The sequence below is a fragment of the Hemiscyllium ocellatum genome, chromosome 5, assembly GCF_020745735.1.
Source record: "Hemiscyllium ocellatum isolate sHemOce1 chromosome 5, sHemOce1.pat.X.cur, whole genome shotgun sequence".
In the NCBI taxonomy this organism is placed as follows: Eukaryota; Metazoa; Chordata; class Chondrichthyes; order Orectolobiformes; family Hemiscylliidae; genus Hemiscyllium; species Hemiscyllium ocellatum.
The window spans coordinates 112,901,873-112,921,795 of NC_083405.1; the positions used below are offsets into that span (position 1 = coordinate 112,901,873).

The 19,923-nt window shown below is 42.0% G+C and overlaps 1 protein-coding gene across 1 annotated transcript in view; it reads left to right on the top strand.

Moving 5' to 3' along the window:
• Positions 1-19,923, top strand: part of larp4b (La ribonucleoprotein 4B) — a 142,180-nt gene that overhangs the window by 22,344 nt on the left and 99,913 nt on the right. The window contains exon 2 of the mRNA XM_060825109.1: positions 17,744-17,868. Within this exon, the coding sequence (XP_060681092.1) occupies positions 17,791-17,868 (78 nt within the window). The 5' untranslated portion in view covers positions 17,744-17,790. The remainder of the gene's footprint in view (positions 1-17,743; positions 17,869-19,923) is intronic.

Genomic DNA, 19,923 nt, shown 5'->3' on the forward strand with positions numbered 1-19,923 from the left:
AAGATTTTTGACAATCCTCCACAAGGGGAAACTGAAAGGAGTTAAGCTCATGGGATTTATGATAACTTGGCAAGTGAATGGGGTGTCATGTGCAGAGGGTAAAAAATGAGGTCTGCAGATGCTGGAGATCACAGCTGAAAATGTGTTGCTGGTTAAAGCACAGCAGGTTAGGCAGCATCCAAGGAACAGGAAATTCGACGTTTCGGGCATAAGCCCGATTCCTGATGAAGGGCTTATGTTCGTAACGTCGAATTTCCTATTCCTTGGATGCTGTCTAACCTGCTGTGCTTTAACCAGCAACACACTTTCAGCTGTCATGTGCAGAGGCATATCACCAGGATCCGTGCTGGATTCATTTGTGATCAGCATGAATGATGCAGATAAGAATGTAGGAGGAATGATAAGTTGAGAATGACAGAGATTGGCTCAGTCCTTTTAACTGAGGAAGTGTTAAGTTACAGGAGAGAAGAATTGATCGGAATGGCGTGGCAGATGGACTTTAACCCTGAACTGTAAGGTGATGCACTATGGAAGAACGAAAAAGATAAGGGGTACATCTGAGCACTAGAAGATCAAAGGAGCAGGGGATCTTTAGCATTTTCAAGAAAACGCAGGTGCTGTAAATCAAAAGTTAAAACAAATTGCTGGAAAAGCTCAGCAGGTCCGGTAGCATCTGTGGAGAGAAAGTAAACCTTTTGGGTTGTGACCCTTGTAACTGATGTCAGTGTGCTTGTCCACGTTGCTGAACGTGGCAAAACAGGTGAGTAGGGTAGTTGAGGCAGACAAGGCACTTGCTTTTATCAATGAAGGCACAGATTCTAAGTGCAAGGAAGTAATGTTTGAGCTGTACAGACTTTGGTTAGGACACAGCTGGAGTTGTATGTGCTGTTCTGGTTATCTTAAAGGAAGGCTGTGATTGCACTGGAGGGCATGCAGAGATCCTTTGCCACGGTATTGGCTGCACAGGAGTATTTTGCTTTCCAAAACTTGGATAAGCATGAGTAGTTTCCAAGGGTTAAAATCATGCCCCTTGTTATTAAGGTGAAAGGTAGGTGGCTAGTGGATTTGAGGGTGGAAAAAATATCTTCACCCAAATGGTGATCTGGAGTGCACTGCCTGGGAGGCAAGTTGAGGTGCAACCTTAATCTTTGTAAAGTGCTTGAATTATCATAACCTTTCAAGGCAGTGGGTGGAGTGCATTAAAGTGGGGCAAGTGTAGCTGGTTGTATATTTTTGGTGCGAGGCTGGAGGACCTTTGAGCGATTCCTAGCTACAAGGAATCTTGCCTCTGCCGTTTTACCTTTTTTTTTTTGTAGCTGCACTATTTATTTGTACGGTTGGTACAGTTTACTTTCTGGTCGGTCAGTGGTAACTCCCAGAATGCCAGTGGGGGATAAGTGTCAGTAATAACACAAATGCTCAGGAGTGATGTTTATATTCTGTTTGAGGTGATAATGCATGGCACTTATGATGCAATGGTTACTTACTATCTCTCCAAGACTGGATGTTCACATTTGACTTCTAATGTCTCTCCAATATCTTGTAAATTTGCAGTAAAACCTCTTTAACCTCTGCCATTTGCCTTGTTTGATCAACCAAGATACCGTCTCTGGTGCGTGTGCCAATAGACCCAGATCTACCTGTACCTGTGCCCTGCAGATTCTTGTATTTTATATGCTGTTCTTAATTCCAGAATGAATTTCCTGTTTTCATTTTATATACTCCATCCACCAAATTCTGTTTGCTCACTCCCAGCTGTCTATCCCTTGGAGTTCCTGTCCTCTTCAGCATGTAGTTTGTAAATGGAAATCAGATTGTATTTCATTTATAGCTTAACCAATGAAACTTTGGGAATTCCATTCAAACTGGCCCAAGCCATAGTGTCACAACTTCATGAAGTGAGGATAGAGGATGGGAAGATCTGGTTTGAAATTGAAAATTGCAATGTTTTGTGGAGTAGTGGATTTTAGGGAGGATCTAACAGCAAGTGAATAGTACTCTGAATTGAAATGATTTTTACTTAATGTTTGTGCTGAGCTCAGTGAAGTGAATTTAGCACCATAACTATTATTTTGGAGCTTGCACCTGTGGTTGCAACATTTTTAAGGTAATTGAATAAATACCTGAAGTTCTGCTAAAGGTATCTGGAAATTGCTAGTATATAGCAGTAGTGTCTTTTTTATTTGTACTAAACCTTTTTTATTGTGGACATCACTTGGTCAGGAATTAACTGCCCTAGGATTGCATTAGTATTTATTGTATTTAAAATCATGGTGAGTATTGTTCGTGAAATAGAGAAATGCGCAGGAATTGGGTTCTTAAAGATACAGCTAATCAAGGCTTGATGGTTTTTTTGAACAAGTAGAATTAATTATTTGGATAAGAGGTCATTGCGTCATGAGCTGTACAACACCAAAACAGACCTTTCAATCCAACTTGTCCATGCCAACTAGATTATCTTAAATCAAGTCCCCTTTGGCCCATATCCTTTTTAAATCCTTCCTATTTGTGTACCTATCCAGAAACAATTACAACACTTAAATAGGTATCAGCCTCCAGCAGCTCATTCCATGCATACACCACCCACTGTATGCAAAAAGTTGCCCCATAGGTCCCTTTTTTAAACTCCCCACCCCCTATGTCCTCTAGTTTTGGACATTACTTCTCAGAACTCGGCAACCAGTAAGTTCTGGTTGCGCTGATGCAGCAAGTAATTGGGCAATTCTAGTAGAATGTTATTGCTTATTGCAAAAAGAATTGAAAGTAAAAATGGGAAGCTGTGCTTTCGTTTTTAGAGATTGCCAGTTTTGATACATAGGAATAAGGCTCAGTTTCTCCAGCACTTAGTTTTTATTTCCAATACCCATTTACATTGTTACTTGGCATGGATGTCCATATCTTGAAATTGCTGCAGAAGGAGACTCTTCAGCCCATTTGTCTCTGCCGATTTTATCTGAAAGAGTTTCACTAGGTCCTATAACCCTGTGTATTGTTTGTTTGAAACTCTAATTCCTCTTGAAAGCACCATTGCTGATGGATGACTGATTCGTAGTTGCCTTTCAGATCCTAACCATTCATTGTGGAAGTTTTTCTGCACATTGGCAGTTTATTATTGCTGTGTTTGATCCTTTCTCAAATAAGTGTCTTGCAGTTTAGTGTCAATAGATTATCTACAGAATGGAAACCGTCCCAACATGTCCACACCAACCCTCTAAGTAACCCATTCACCCATTTCCCTACCCTGACTAATGTACCTAATGCAATGGGACAATTTAGCATGGCCAATGCTCCTGGCTTGAACATCTTTGGATTATGGGAGGAAACTGGAACACCCAGAGGAAACCCATGCAGACATGGGGACAATGTGCAAACTCCACAAGTGCCCCAGGTGGGAATTGAACCTGGGTCCTGGGTGCCGTGAGGCACCATGCTGCCCACAGCTCAAGATTGAGTTATCTTGAAGAGCTATACTTGGGAGTTTTGAGCCCCTCTAGTGTATGACATGTCAGAAGATGTGGTGCTACCTCGAGCAGAGTTGGTAATGTGCAAATCTTTGTCAATTTAGAAACCATTGACAAAAGTAAATCGGGGCAGTACTGGATTCCAACAGAGGTGCTTATTTGGATGTAAATGTTTTCCTGTGCCTTATTGGAATTTGTTCTGCAACAAAACATGACTTTTGGCAAATCAGTCAAGTAAAAGCTGAGTGAACATGGGAGCTAATGCATTAGGATCAGAATAGGCCATTGGTCCCTTGTAACAGCTTCTTTGAAGCTGAACTTTTGTTTCAAATTCCTCATGCCCCTAACTCTAAACCATTATTGATTCTTGTTTTGATTGTATAGGTTGACCTGCCTTGAATAACTAGTCGTATGAGTCAGTTTCCATCTCAATACCAGGAAGAGAAACAATCCCTTGACCTGAAAGTGATGTCTAACTTTTTAAAACTGTGCTCCTTAGTTCTGGGCTCAGCCACAACTACCTTTCTACATTCACCTTGTCAAGGCATTCAGGATTGTGTATGTTGTAGTAAAGTTATCCCTCCGTCTTTAAACACTGATGGAAATGAGCCCAGTGTGCCCAAGCTTTGCTCACTAAACAGCCCACTTTTTATTCCAGGTATAAATTGAAATAAACCACCTGTGAACTACCTCCAATGTATTTTCAATCCTTTCTTGCATTAGGTAAAAATTGGATGCAAGTTTTTTTTAAGAGGTCTTGATCATTTGGGTGAATCCACGGAAGAGTGGCAGATGGGGTTTAATTTGGATAAATGAGTTATTGTGTTTTGGTAAAACAAATGAGAGTAGGACTTGTACAATTAATGGTAGGGCCCTAGTTAATGGTGAACAGACGTATAGGTTCAGGTACATAATCATTTGTAGGTTGTCACAGGCAGACAGGGTGGTTAAAGTGTTTCGCACACTTGCTTTCATTGCTCAGACCATTTTGGTATAAGATTTGGGGTGTCATGTTGAGGTTGACTATGGTGCGTTGACTTCTGGAGTTCTGAAGTTGTGGGCACTAGGGAAAATGTTTAAGTTGGAGAGGGTTCATAAAAGATGAACAAGGATGTTGCTGGGCCTGGAGAGTTTGAGATGTATTTTTTAAAAAAAAGGCTGGGTCACCCTCCTTTCTTCGCGCCCCCCCCCCCCCCAAAAACCCAAGCACAGCAGACTGAGGGATGACTTCTAGAGGTTTGTATAAAATCATGAGTGCCATGGATGTAATGAATAGGCCAGTCTTTTTCCCTCAAGACAGAAGAATTCAAAAGTAGTGACATAGATTTCATGTGGTAGATTAAAAAGGATCTGAGGGATTTTTTTACACAAGATGGTTAGTGTGATGCAAGTTGTTGCTGGTAGCTTAATGTTTTCAGGACATTTAGGTAGTACATGAATAGGAAAAGCATGAAAGGAAAAGGGCCAAATGTTTGATGCAACTTGTTCATGAAGTGGCCCAAAGGATCTTTTTCCACTCTGACCTTAACACCATGTCTGAGCAACAATCAGCTGAAGGAAAACATTGTTTTAATGTTCAATTCTTTCCTAATGATTGTGCTTTTGCCTAGTGAAATTAGTATGCACCAGAAAGCCTAGGTATGTCTGTCCTAAAATTCTGCGGGCTGTCTACGTGATGGTTTTTTTCCCTGCCAAAGTGAAAAATTTAGCTTTGCATAAAATTTCATTTTGTCACAATTTTTTTTAGCCTGCTCAATCAACCTAGTTATCTGTTGACATCATCCTTTTGTATTCTTTTTTAACCTTTGCTATCTTTTGTCATCTGTAAGTTTAGCTAGCATATTTTTGATCATGTCCAAAGACATTGGTGTTGTGGCCCCAGCATAACCTCCTGCAAGACTTCTCATTGGCAGGACGCAGTCAGGAAGTGCTCAGTTTTGATTATGTTAATTGATTCTAACATCTTCCCCATGACTGACTTTTGAAGCTAATAGCCAGAAGTTCATGTTCTGCTGCCTCCCTTCTCAAGTAAAGGCACTAATTGATACTTTTATTCCACTGAATTGCGGAAAATTTTCGATCCATGTATCTGGTACCTTGTCACCTCACTTTTTAAAAAAAAAATGTTGAGGTCTAAGTCAGAGCTTGTCATTTGTAACTCCCATCACTTTTTTCCTAGTATAAGTTTCTTAGCTGTTGAGTTTACTATGCTCCTGTCTCTTCCAGCCACTTGACTGACAAGTTAACCTGTAAAAAATATTTTTAAAAATTAGTCTGGTGATTTGCAGTAAGCTACAAATTTTGAGTAATTTGAGTAAATCTCAAATGCATGGTTTGTCTAGTTGACATATGACCAACCTGATTTATGCCCTCAAACATTGACACCAACTAACATTTGCGTCCTAAAAACCCATAATCTCTAGCATCTCCAGTTAAGCATGTTGTGAAGGGAGTAATTGTCACCTTGACCGTTCATCTTTGAGTCAAAGAATGGAAGCAGACTCTTTGCTCCAACGTATCCATGCTGACCAAATATCCTACATAAATCTAGTCCTGTTTATCAGCATTTGTGGCCCATTTTCTCCCTTGACACTGTTCATAGACCCATCCAGATGCATTGTAAATTTTGTAATTGTACCAGCCTCAACTATTTAAGCAGCTCAATCCATACACTCACCATTCTCCAGGAAGAAATATTTGCATATTAAGTCCCTTTTCAATCTTTCCCTGTACCATAAACCTATGCCCCCTAATTTTGGAGACACACCATCCTGCGGGAAAGGCCATGTCGGTTTACCCAATCCATGCCCCTCTTGATTTTATATACCTCCTATAAGGTCACGTCTCAGAGGCTCCAGGGAAAAGTAGCCCCAGTATATTCAGCCTCTGCTGAGAGCTCAAACCCTTCAACCCTGGCAATGTCCTTTAATTTTTTTTCCGAACCCTTTCAAGTTTCACAAATCTTTCCTATAGCAGGGAGATGAGAATTGGACACAATATTCCAAATGTGGCCTAGCCAATGCCCTGTACAGTGCAACATGACCACCTAATTTTAATGCAGTGACCATGAAAGTCAAGCCTACCAAATGACCCCTCCACTGTCGCATCTACCTACGACTCCACTTTGAAGGAACTGAGCCAGAGGTCCAAGGTCTTAGTTCAGCAATGTTCCTGAGTACCTTGCTATGAACTAAGTGCTCCCCTGATTTACCTTTGCAAATTGCAGCACCTCACTTATATCAAAATTAAACTCCTCAGCCGACAGGCTCATCTGATCGAGATCCTGTTGTAATTTGAGGTAACCGTTGCTGTCCACTACACCTCCAATTTTGGTGTAATTAGCAAACCTACTAAACATGCCTCTTGCATTTCCATCCAAATCACTTATATAAATGGCGCAAAGCGGTGGGCCCAGCAGCAATCCTTGTGGCACAGCACTGGTCACAGGCATCTTGTCTGAAAAGCCACTATCTTGCACAACCCTCTGTCTTCTACTTTTGGAGCTAGTTCTGCATCCAAATGGCTGGTTCTCCCTTATTCCAAGCGATTGAACCTTGCGAACCAGTCTACCATGAGGAACCTTGCTGAATGTGTTCATGATCATAAAATGCTGCCCACATAAATCTCATTTCTTCAAACTCAATCAAGTTGGTCAGGCATGATTTCCCACGCACAGTCATGTTGACTATCACTAATCAGTCCTTGTTCTTCCAAATATAGTAAGTTCTGTCCCTCAAGATTCCTTCCAACGACTTGCTCACCACTGATGTTGGCTCACTAGGATTTTCCTAGTCACCTTCCATAAATAGTCACACCTCAGAAGCCAGCCTTCAGGCACCTCACCTATGGCCATTGGTGTGCAAATCTCAACAAGGGACCCAGCAATGCTTCTCTCAGAATTCAGGGGTGCACCAGATCTGGTCCTGGGTATTTAACTACCTTTTGTACGCTTTTAAGATGTTCAACACTCCTCTGCAATATGTATACTTTTCCATCTCTTATTTTTGAAGTGGTATTTTTCAAGAAAGAAATGTCCAGGTTAAAAGGTGTTGGTAACTTGAAGGTTTTAGTATGCTGCTGACTTCATCCTTTTTTTTTTCAGATTGTGAAGAGAATTTGATTTTGATTTAGCATACCAAGGCAAATATCAACTGCATTTGGGCCATCAACTTGGCCTGTGCTCTTTGCTCTGATCAAACTTGGATGTTCTGGTATAAAGAGGTGATCTCAACCAAATGTTGGCCCACTCCAGCGCTACATGCAGATGGGTGCACCCTAAAATTTAGGCAGCTGCTGCCAAAGCATTGTGGGGGACGACTGTCATCTAGGAACATTCTGCTAAAGTATAATGAGTCCATTTAGCTGTCAAACCCTGTTGGTACTTCAGTGTGAATAGTTTCCTATGCATATGCAGACAATTGCATGTATTTTGCAACTGAAGACTTAACTTTGACATTATGTTTTGAGAGTCTTTTTTTCTGCAAAGAACAGGTTCCAATGATTTAGAACCTGTGCATACTTGAAGGTCTTATGCATAGTGTATTTTTCATTAGTAAAAAATGATTAGCAACTTCTAACAAGGTGCATTTGCTTGCTTTGCAGTTTTGGGAGTGGTTAGTTTTAACAGTTTGGGTGGGATAATGGATTGGAAATTAAACTTCAAGTGCAGTTTAAAATGAACATAGTTTAGAATTTGAAGTCTGTTGAAGTTCTTTGGGGGGGGGGGGGGGGTGAAGGAATATAAGAATCTACTGAGCTCAGGCACTGTCCAAACTTTGATGTTTGTTTGGCTTTGAGAATGCTTGTGCATAATTGTGTACTTGTAAGGTGGTAGTTCAAATCTTAGCACTTTTTCCAAGTTTGACATGTATGAGATCCAGTTTGCTGATCCTTAATGTGCAGTGCACACTTTTTTTTTGAAAGTGTCTTTTGAAATCTGGTCACAGATGTAATGAAATATTCATGCTGCTTTTGAAGTGGGCTCAAGACACTCGTTTTATACTTGAAAAAGGAAGTATAGTTAGTAAGTTTGCAGATGACCCTAAAATTGGAGGTGGAGTGACAGTGAAAAAGGTTACCTCCGATTACAACAGGATCTTAAACAGATGGGCTAAGGAGTCGCAGGTGGAGTTCAATTTAGATAAATGTGAGGTGCTGAATTTTGGGAAAGCCAATCTTAGCAGGACTTGTACACTTAATGGTGAGGTCCCAGGGAGTGTTGCTGAACAGACAGCTTGGAGAGCAGGTTCGTACTTCATCGAAAGGGGTTGCAGATAGGATAGTGAAGGCTTTTTGTGTGATTTCCTTTGTAGGTTGAGGTATAGGAGTTGGGAAGTCATGTTGCGGCTTTACAGGGCGTTGATTAGGCCACTGTTGGAATATTGCGTGCAGTTCTGGTCTCCTTCCTATTGGAAGGTCAGCCTCCAACACTCCAGGGCAAATCAGCCTCCCTGTAGTTCAGATCCTCCAACCCTGGCAACTTCCTTGTAAATCTTTTCTGAACGCTTTCAGGTTTCACAACATTTTTCTGATAGGAAGGAGACCAGAACTGCATGCAATGGTCCAACAGTGGCCTAATCAATGTCCTGTACAGCCGCAACATGACTTCTCAACTCCTATACTCAACCTACAAAGGAAATCACAAAATGCTTTCACCATCCTATCTGCAACTCCTTTCGATGAGGTATGAACCTGCACTCCAAGGTCTCTTTGTTCCGCAACACTCCCTAGGACTTTACTATTAAGTGTATAAGTCCTGCTGAGATTTGCTTTCCCAAAATGCAGCTCCTCCCATTTACCTGAATTAACTCCATCTGCCACTTCTCAGCTCATTGGCCCATCTGTTCCAGATCCTGATGTAATCTGAGGTGACCCTCTTGGCTGTCCACTACACCTCCAATTTTGGTGTCATCTGCAAACTTACTGACCGTACCTCTTATGCTCGCACCCAAATCATTTCTGTAAATGACAAAAAGTAGAGGACACAGCACCGATCCCTGTGGCACTCCACTGGTCACAGGCCTCAAGTCTGGAAAAAAACCCTCCACCACACCTTCTGTCTTCTACCTTTTTTGAGCTAGTTCTGTATCCAAATGGCTAGTTCTCCCTGTATTCCATGAGATCTAACCTTGTCAGTCAGTCTCCCACGGGGAACTTTATCGAACGCCTTTCTGAAATCCATATAGATCACATCTACTGCTCTGCCCTCATCAATCTTCTTTGAGTTTTTTTGAAGAATTGACAATCAAGTTTGTGAGACATGGTTTCCCACGCATGAAGCCATGTTGACTATCCCTAATCGGTCCTTACCTTTTCAAATACATGTACATCCTGTCCCTCAGGATTCCCTCCAACAACTTGCCCACCACAGAGGTCTGTCTCACCGGTCTATAGTTCCCTGGCTTGTCTTTATTTCCCTTCTTAAACAGTGGTGCTATGTCTGCCAACCTCCAGTCTTCTGGCACCTCACCCATGACTTGGTTGCATCGTTTCCACTTAGAATACACTAAGACAGACGTAACATTTCATTTTGTTTGTTTGGTAGGGGATTAGGGATTTGTGATGTCATTGCTGGACTATTAATTAGAATCCTAGGTAATATTCCAGGATTTGGAAATCTAGAATTAAATGTCTCAGCACCATGCAACTATTAAATATCAAACATCTACTCTTAAGTGTTAGGGAAAGCAACTGTGTCCTTAACTGGTCTGGCCAACATGTGACACCAGACCAACAGCAATATGACTGTCTTAATTGCCCTCTGAAATGGCTCCTCAAGTCACTTTGTAACAGTTGCTACAGAGCCTTAAAATAAGGTGCCAGAAAATACAATGGCAAACACATCTCTATCGATCTAACAAAGTCCTCCGTACATACATGGTGCTATGATGAATTATGGGGGATCTATTTGAGGCTAGCCAAGCATCTGGCTTCTGAATCGTCAGAACTATGATGGGCAACACCACGGGAGAGAGAAGATAGAGTTGAAGCATTTGCAACACTTTGCTTCAGAAGTGCCAAGTGGATGTTATGTCTTTAACCAATTCCATGTACTACACAAGACACGGTGGATGGGATGGTGGCTCAGTGGTTAGCACTGCTGCCTCACAGGACCTGGGTTCTATTCCAGCCTTGGGTGACTGTGCAAACTCCACACAGACATTCTTCATAGTCCAAAGATGTGTGGGTTAGGTGAATTGGCCATGCTAAACTGCCCAAAGTGTTGGGTGCAGTAGTCAGAGAAATGGGACTGGTTGGGTTACTCTTCAGCAGGTCGGCGTTTACTTGTTGGGCTGTAGGGTATCTAATGGCCAGAGGTGCTGGATACTGCAAAGGTTCTCGGCCCTGACCACATTCGTGGCAATAGCATCTACCTGGCAGTATTGATCAGTCACTTGATCTCTGGGGCATCTCTGAACAAGTTGAGAAAATATTTACCTTGAGCAACTCTGACAGAGATGGTAATGTACACACCTCTGGAACAGGTGAGACTTGAACTCAGGCCACCTTGGCAAAGTGAGAGAATTCGGAGTGGGTTGTGAGCAAAATGATTAGAATTAACCGTGCAGTTTGAGGGAGAAGATGAAAGTGGAAGTAATAAAAATGAGTAAAGGTATCTACCACAATGTGGAGGAAGCCAAGCATGGAGAATTTAGTGAACATGAATTTCTGGGTGTAACTTGAGGCATAGCTGAGCTTCATCACGAGGAACTAGAAACATGAGGGCAGATTGAAGCAACCATGGCTACCAGGGGAAAAACATAAACATGTGACGTGCTTGGGAGACCAGGGGTTTGGAAAGCCTTTTAAAAGGCAGAGGATAAATTAAAGCAATAGCAGTAGGAGGTGAAATACCTATTCCTATTATAGAAAGCTGGAAGATTTTTTTGCAGATGTCTAAGGTGAGAGTTGGACTGCTGGAGAAGTCTTGGTGGGAAGCGGCGAAAGTAAAGTTGGTCTTGGTGGAAGATGCCAGTGTGCCACAACTTGCAGAGGGGAGTGTAATGGGCCTTGCTAAGGAGAAGGGGCTCGGAAGCTGAATGATTTGAAGGTGGATTAGTCACCTGGGCTGGATGGATTCAACCCTAGGGCCCTGAAGGAGGTAGTGGAGGCATTGGTGACCTTTCAGCAATCGCTAGCTAGGGAGAATGCCAGACAACTGGAAAATGGCTGATGTAACACCCCTGTTCTGAGGAGGGACAATTCAAGTGTGGGGCTGCCTGGATGGGTGCAGCTTCAACAATATTGAAGCTTAACACCGTCCATGATGACAAAGCAGCCTACACGATTTACAAACATGCATTCCCTCCAGCTCAGACTCAGCAGTGCTCACCTCCAAGATGTAGTCTAAAATTTACCAAAGCGCTCTGGACAGCACCTTCCAAACCCACAAACGCGCCCACCTGAAGAACCAGACAGGAGATACACACTTGTAAGTTCTCCTTCACATCACTGTTCCTAACTGCAAAATATTACAGTTCCTTCTGTCATGGGATCAAATCTTTGACCTAATGACATAGTGCATCTACTGTACTAAAAGGATTACAGTGGTTCAAGATAGCAAATCACCTCCTTCAAACAACTAGAGATGGGTAATATGTGCTGGCCCAATTTGCGGCCCCAACTTGTCAATGGAAATGTCCCCATGGGGACAATCAAAGAATTAAATTCTGTCCCGACATGTAACACCACTTGAAGGCAGGTTTGTACTTGAGCATGATTGCTGCCTGTTGTCTTGTGTGAATTACTGATTGACCTTTAATCTGAATTTCCCAATTTTGCAAGTGGCCAGATTTCTCTTTGCCTGTGAAGGACAAGTTGGAATGAAGGGTCTGTTTCTGTTGTCTACCTCTGACTCCGATCCTAAGTAGTCCATTTGTACTGTGAAGCCCACTCCACCTGTAAGATCTCATGACTGGATTGATTATGGCCTTGACTACTTTTGCCTGTCTGCCCTTGATATCTTGACACCCTTTTGGTTCATAAATGTGTATTCAACAACCCAGACTCTGCTGAGGAGGAGGAAAATTTGCAAGGTGAAATGAGCGTCTGAAGAAGCCTTCCTGTGTCCAAATTGGGAGACGTTTAGTTGACCTTTTGTAAAGCCTTTGTGGTTATGCATGTGGATTAATTATTAATGTTGGATCACATGGAATTCAGCGTGAGGTTAATAAGTTTGTAGACGAGTAACATTGGTATAATGGATGGTGAAGGTTATCAAAGATTATAAAGGATCTTGATCAATTGAGTCAATGGGCTGAAGAATGGCAAATAAAATTTAATTTGAATAAGTGCAAGATGTTGCTTTAGTAAAACAAACAAGGTCAGGATTTCTACAATTTAAAAGTAGAACAGAGACCTGGGAGTTCAGGTATTTAGTTCTTTGAAGCTTGCTTTGCATGTGGATACAAAACTGAAGAAGGGCTTATGCCCAAAATGTCGATTTCTCCTGCTCCTTGGATGCTGCCTGACCTGTGCTTTTCCAGCAACACATTTTCAGCTGATCTCCAGCATCTGCAGTCCTCACCTTTCTCCTCCTTCACATGTAGATAGGGTGGTTAAGGCATTTGGGGTGCACTCTTAATCACTTCACTTCTATGCTCAAGAGTAATGTTGAGGTCGTACAGGATGTTGGTGTGGTCTCTTTGTATAGTTCGGGTTGCCCTGTTATAGGAAGGATGATCATTAAAGCTGGAGAGGGTTCAGAAGAGATTAGGATAATCTGAGACTTTTTACTGATGAATAGGAGGTTGAGGGGTAACCTTGGTGAGGTTTATGAAATCATGATGAATATAGATAAGATCTGTGACCGGTCTTTTCCTAGAGTGAGGGATTTCAAGAGGAAGTATACGCTGTTATTCTTTAAAAGCTTCCCAGTCCTCCGTTTTCCCACTCATCTTTGCTATGTTGTACTCTTTCTCTTTTAACTTTGTTTCTTAACTTCCCTCGTCAGCCCTGTCCGCCCATGCCTCCTCCCTGGATCTTCCTTTTTTGGAATGAACTGATCCTGCAACTTCTGCATTATACACAGAAATATCCGCCATTGTTCCTCCACGGTCATCCCTGCTAAGGTATTGCACCATTGAACTTTGGCCAGCTCCTCCCACATAGCTCCATAGTTCCCTTTATTCAACAGAAGTATTGTCACTTCTGACTGTGTCGCCTCTTCCCCTCAAATCGCAGATTGAAGCTTATTGTATTATGGTCACTCCTTCCCAATGGCTCCTTCACTTCAAGGTCTCTGACCAATTCTGGTTCGTTACACAATACTAGAACCAGAATTGCCTTCTCCCTGGTCAGCTCCAGCACCAGCTGCTCTAAGAATTCATCTGAGGCATTCCACGAAGTCTCTTTCTTGAGGTCCAATACCATCCTGATTCTCCAGTCTACCTGCGTGTTGAAATCCCCCATAACAACTGTAGTAACATTGCGACCGGCCAATTTCAGCTCCTGATTCACCTTGCATCCGACATCCAGACTACTGTTTGGGGGCCTGTAGATGACTTCCCAAGAGGGTCTTTTTACCCTTAGTATTTCGCAGCTGTATCCACACTGACTCTCGGTCCCCACGCGCAAGGGACTGAATATCCTCCCTTACCAACAAGGTCACCCCACCCACTCTGCCAGTCAGTCTGTCCTTACGATAGCATGTGTAGCCTTGACTAGGGGTTGAATAGCCTCGAATATTCATTTCCCAGTCCCTGTCCACTTGAAGCCATGTCTCAGTTATCCCCACAATATCATCTCTGCCAATTTGCAAAAGAGCCTCAAGCTCATCCATCTTGTGTCTAATGCTTCATGCATTTATATATAGTATTTTTAATTTGTTACTGCTCTCACCCTTCCCATCAACCCCTATTTCACTCAACCTTACAGCATGATCCCTTTCCGAGTTTTCTGCCTCATTGATAGTTGTCTTTCTTGACTTGTTCTAACTTTCCCTTCAATTTCCTTTTTAAACATCCAGTTTGTCCCCTCCCCCCAGCTACTTAGTTTAAATGTAGCGGTGTTGCAGTAGAAAATCTGCCTGCCAGAATGCTGGTCCCTAACCTATTAAGGTGCAAAATGTCTCTCTTGTAGAATTTATACTTGGCACAAAATATACCCAGTGATCCAACAACTTAAATCCTTGTTTCCTGCATCAGTTCCCCAACCACACGTTCAAGTCCATTATTTTCCTGTTTCTGGCCACACCAGTCCGAGGAACTGGAAGCAAACTGGAGATAACCACCTTGGACATCCTGCTTTTCCGCCTTCCTAGTTCTCCGAAGTCCCGCTGTAGTATGTTCCTCTTCCTCCTCCTTTTCCCGACCTCATTTGTGCCGACGTACCACCACCTCTGGCTCTCCACCCTCGTCCTTGAGGATTTCCCGCACTCTGTCCGCGATGTCTTTTACCCTGGCACCAGGAAGGCAACACACCATCCTTAAATCCCGTCTGCTGCCACAAAAACCCCGGTCAGTTCCTCTCTCGATGGAGTCCCCTATTAACACTGCTCTGTGCGATGTCCGACTCTTTCGCTCTGCCTCTGCGCCAACTTTTGATTGACAGACCTGGCCATCTTGCGAACTGGCAGTGTCATCAGTCTGTACTGTTTCCAAAAGCTTCAACTTGTTCCTGACAGATACTTCCCCCAGGGTCTCTTGCACCTGTCTCTTCTCTGCCTTCCTCATCGTTTGCTCTCTTTTGGCATGATTGGTGTAATAACCTCGCTGAAGGTCTTATCCAGAAAGCTCTTGTTTTCTCGGATGAGCCGAAGGTCCTCGAGTTCTTTCATCAGCGCTACAATATGCTCAGTCAATAGTTTAATGTGCGCACACTTTCCACACACATACAAGCCAGACACACCAGCATCGTTGACCTCCCACATCAAGCATGTAGCGTACTGAACCTGCTGGGCAGTCATGTCTTCACCCTTTTTAACTGTGGTGTAATCACTTCACTCAAACTCCTTGTCAAAGACTCCTGAGCTGAAGCCTCACTCTTTGACCCAAATGTCCTTAGACCCTCTTTTTTTTTGTGGCAAGTCTGTGGACTCTTAACTTAGGTTGGAGGAGGGAGGGAGGGAGACCCTACTTTGTAGGGCCTGGGGTTTAGAACACATCCACTTTAATAGCAATCACTTACCTTCCTGACTGGCTTTGCGCTCTGTCTGAACTTCCGCCCAGCTCCCGCCGCTCTCTGCTGCGAAAAAGACTTAACTGGTGTCTTTATTTTAAAGTGGTGCAAGAATAGTGTTGAGATTTTTCTGATTTCCTAGTTACCAAAAGATCTTGCTTCCCCCTCCCCTGGCTCAATTTGCACTCTGTGCAACTTGTGTGTGTCCATTTTCCCTAGTAGGTCTCTCTTTCAAACTGGTTGCAAAAGGGTATTTCCAGAATACAAATCATCAAAATTGCCATTTGTGTTTAACCTTCCTATATCTTTTATCAATGCAAAACACAACTATTTTATTGGTGAGGTATTAAAAGTATTGTTTTGCTCAGGGTTGCACAAAATATGAATTTCTCTTCACTAAACATCAGCAGTAAGTACTAATATTACAGATGAATATCTTATGAATTAAAACACAAAACTGCCGATATTGTAAATCTGAAATAGTGGTGGAGAAAGACAGCTGTTCTGGCAGCATGTCGAGAGAAACAGTTGATGTTTGAGTATAATGAGTCTTTCTGTTGGAATTGAATTAGTATTTTACCCTAATGATAGGAGTGAGGTGGGTGGCAGTGGATAGTGAATGGTGTTGGTACTCTGAGCTAATCAAATATATTTGCTGAAAAGAAACATGCAGTGAAATGATGGGTCGAAAAATATAAATGGATGAGAATGCGTTGGATGTGCTGGGAGCAGCCAATACATCAATACCCCTTTACCTAACTCTCAAGAAATGAGCAGAAGTGGCTCATTCTGAAATTGTTCAATTTAAGAGATCCACAGACTGTAAGGTGCTCAGGCAGAAGTGTTTCTCCAGCATGTGAGCCTTGCTGCAGCAAGCCTGAGCCACATTGGCACAGGAACTGTCCATGTCAAATGTTACAAGGGAGGTGGATATGTCTGGAAATGGTAGTTTATCTTCCCTTTTTTTGGATTAGGATACTGGAATGGAAATTAGTAGGTAGAAGTAATGGGTGGGCATAAGAGTAGAAAATGGGTCAGGTACTGGCCCTGTTGACCACTGGGAGTCCTCCGTTGAAGAAATGTGATCGTTTTTGAGGTGGCTTTGGAAAGTGACAGCATTAGAGATGCAATGCAGAAATGGGTAAAATAGTTCTTTTAAAGGAAGCAGTGTGTGAAGATGCACCAGTTAAAATAACTGGGAGTTGGTGTGTTTTTTGGGATAAATGTCAGTTGGCAGCTTATCCCCAGAAATGGAAACCTGTTCAAGGGGGAGTTGGTGATGAGCCAGGTTAAGGAGCGAGCAAGCTGAAAATTGAAAACACAATGGATAAATCTCTCTGATTACAGATGCTGTATGTGTTGGGAGAAATTCAGCACTTATGACTTCATAACTTTTGAGTTTTTGCCTTGAGGCTGCAAGGTAGTTAAAGTTTTGAAGAAGCAAGCAGATATGGTCTTTTTGGTGTACTAAAGGTGTACTAAAATTTACAGTTTTAATATTTTATCCTTTTTATGTTCAATTAATGTGAAGCTTTAGTCGGGTGTGCTTGGTAGATGTTGGAGCATGTTTAATGGTTGAAAATTGGCTGCTTTAGAAAAACAAAAAATTCTAAAGAGCATAATGTTTGGAACCTTTTTTATAATGGCTCTGGTTGATATTTATCCCCAACCAATATAAATAAATTCCATCACACATCCTATTTCTTTCGTGGAACCTTGGTACTGCTTTGTTTTTAGTGACCCTATTTAAAAGAAAAATGCTTATCCTTAGAAGACCCCATATAAAATAAGGTTATTTGGTTCCCCTATGCCTGTTTGCACTTCTGGTAATTGAGCATGTTAAGTGGATTATAATGACAGAAAATTAGCAGTTAAACGATGAGGTTTTCTACATAATGGACTCACTCCAGTGACCTTGTAATCCAAGTTGATGTGTTTCCTTTTCTTGTAAGAATCAAATTAATAGAGACAAACATTATTATTATTTGAAGGGAAAGGCATCCTGACCCCAAACCTGCCAGTTGCTTGTCACTGATGATATCTGTGCTCCTTTTTTTTGTGTAGGAATGTATATGTAAAATATGTCTGTCTGAGTACACATGAATCTGATTTTAAAATGTTTGTAAATTTGAGATAATTGCTTATGTACTTTTTTTGGTTCACAGATTCTTCAAACAAAATTCTCTCTACAGAGCCAAAAAGCAGACGGCTCATGACTTCTGACCAGGACACTAAAGTTGTGGCTGAACCGCAGGTGCAGCAAGTGCAAGAAGTTGACAGTTCTCCTCTGGTAAGTCAGTTGCAGACTGTTTGAAATGATGCTATTATCATTCTGGTCATTAGCTATTTGAAATGTAATATTTATCTTAAAATACATTAAACTGATCTGGACAAACGCAGATAATGCCATGACATTGCACTTGATATGATGCAAATTTCAGGTCTTGAGATATCTTCCTGATTGTGTTAACTGATTTCACTGAGGGAAAATAAATTAGCTGGACTTGTTGATGAGCACTTCAAATCAGCAAATATCTGTGCAGGTGGAAATGCCCATTGGTGAATAAGGACTTTTTTTTTTCTGATCAACATAGTGTCATTAAGCTTTCTGGTGTGGCTATAATCAGGTGAGACAGATGCTAAATCTGTCAGAAATGGCTATTTTTCTAATCCGTGTTCAGAGGTGTTGCACATGTTTTTGGAGCATGGCCTTGAACCAAGTCTTAGCATCCCTAACTCTGGGCTGAAATCGTTGGCTTGCTTCGTTAGATGGAAATTGAACGATAGTATTTGAAATGGTATTTTAAACCCATTTGCTTGGACAAGTGTTTTCTGATCCAACTGGAAAGGTTTGTTGCCTTCAGATAAAGAATTATGCTTCATGTTTAAACCTAGTTTTAAAATTCAGTCTGTTAATCACACAGCTCTCAAACCCATAGCAATTGCCAGGATCCCTTGTAATGTTTATTCCTGCTCCACTCAAGTTCAAATTTGGGTTCTGCACTCTAACTTTCTACGAATCATCATGCCTTTGGGAATTTTCTAACATTTTTCATGTAAGTTGACCAAACATTAAACTGAGGTCCTGTTTGTTCCTATGGAACAGAAAAGGTACTATGGCACTCTGAAGAAATGCTTGGGGTTGGCCTGGGATGTTGGGACCATGCCACTCGTACTCGCCAACATTTGAACCTTCAGTGGATTCTAATTATTTGCTTTTGGGGTAGCTTGTTAGTAACATTGGAGATGTTTTTCTTGCTTCACTATGTAACCACACATCAGGCAGTATTTCATTGGTGACAATGAGCTTTGGATTAGATGTGACAAGCACTTCAGCTTTCTGTTGGTATGGCTTCAACCAGCAGAGTTCTTGTCCTCTTTTGACAACATCTTCACTATGATCTGCCTGTATTGCTCGCAAGACAAAGCTTTTCACTGTGCCTCTACACATGACGGATTGAATTCAGTGACTTCAGTTTTAATAGGGCTTCTTGATGCCAAACTGGATCAAATGTAACCTTAATGTCAAGGGCTGTCCCTTTCACCTCACCTCTGGAATTCAGTTCTTTTGTCCATCTATAGACAGATGCTATAGTGAAATCAGGAGCTGAGTGGCCTGGTGGAACCTGAACTGGGTGACAGTGAACAGGTTTGTTTGTCAATCAGGTGAAGTGGTTGAAAGAGATTATGGAGAAGACTAAGATGTTAATTGGCTAGGTTGTATTGGTCATGTTTCATGTTCAGGACGTGTATTTGCAATTACCAGGATTGAGTAGAATTGCCATGTTGATCTACGAGAGTTTTGTTAGAAGCATGGCAAATTCCAGAATATGTTCTGAGTGCTGTTGGAGCTCAAACTCTTCGCAGTATGCAGTGCCTTCATGTGTATCTTGATATCACTTTGCCAGTCTCCAATCAACTTGATTCAAATGTTGCTGGGGATCTCGGGCATCCATCCACTTCACATTGCTGGCTGAACATGGGTACGGAGGCATCGGTTTTTCCCTTGTCCCAGGCTCTTTGCCCAACCCCACCCCCACCCCCATCCCAATGAATTATTTATGGAGTGAACAAATTGAGCTCTACAATTCACCACTAGATGTGGCAGGATTGCACATGTTGCATCTCCTCTTTATTCTAAAACTGCTTAACCTTGTGCATGGTGCTTCCATTGTTTTGTATTTTGCTCAGGTTGATGCCTCTTTTGGGCTATACCTTGCATTCCCATTCCTCTCATTTGAACCAGGGTGATCCACTGGTTTGGTGTGCGAATTGGGGAATCTAGCAGGAAGTTCATTTGGATTGAGAACCATTTGGCTGTCATATTGTATCTCACGTCCAGTAT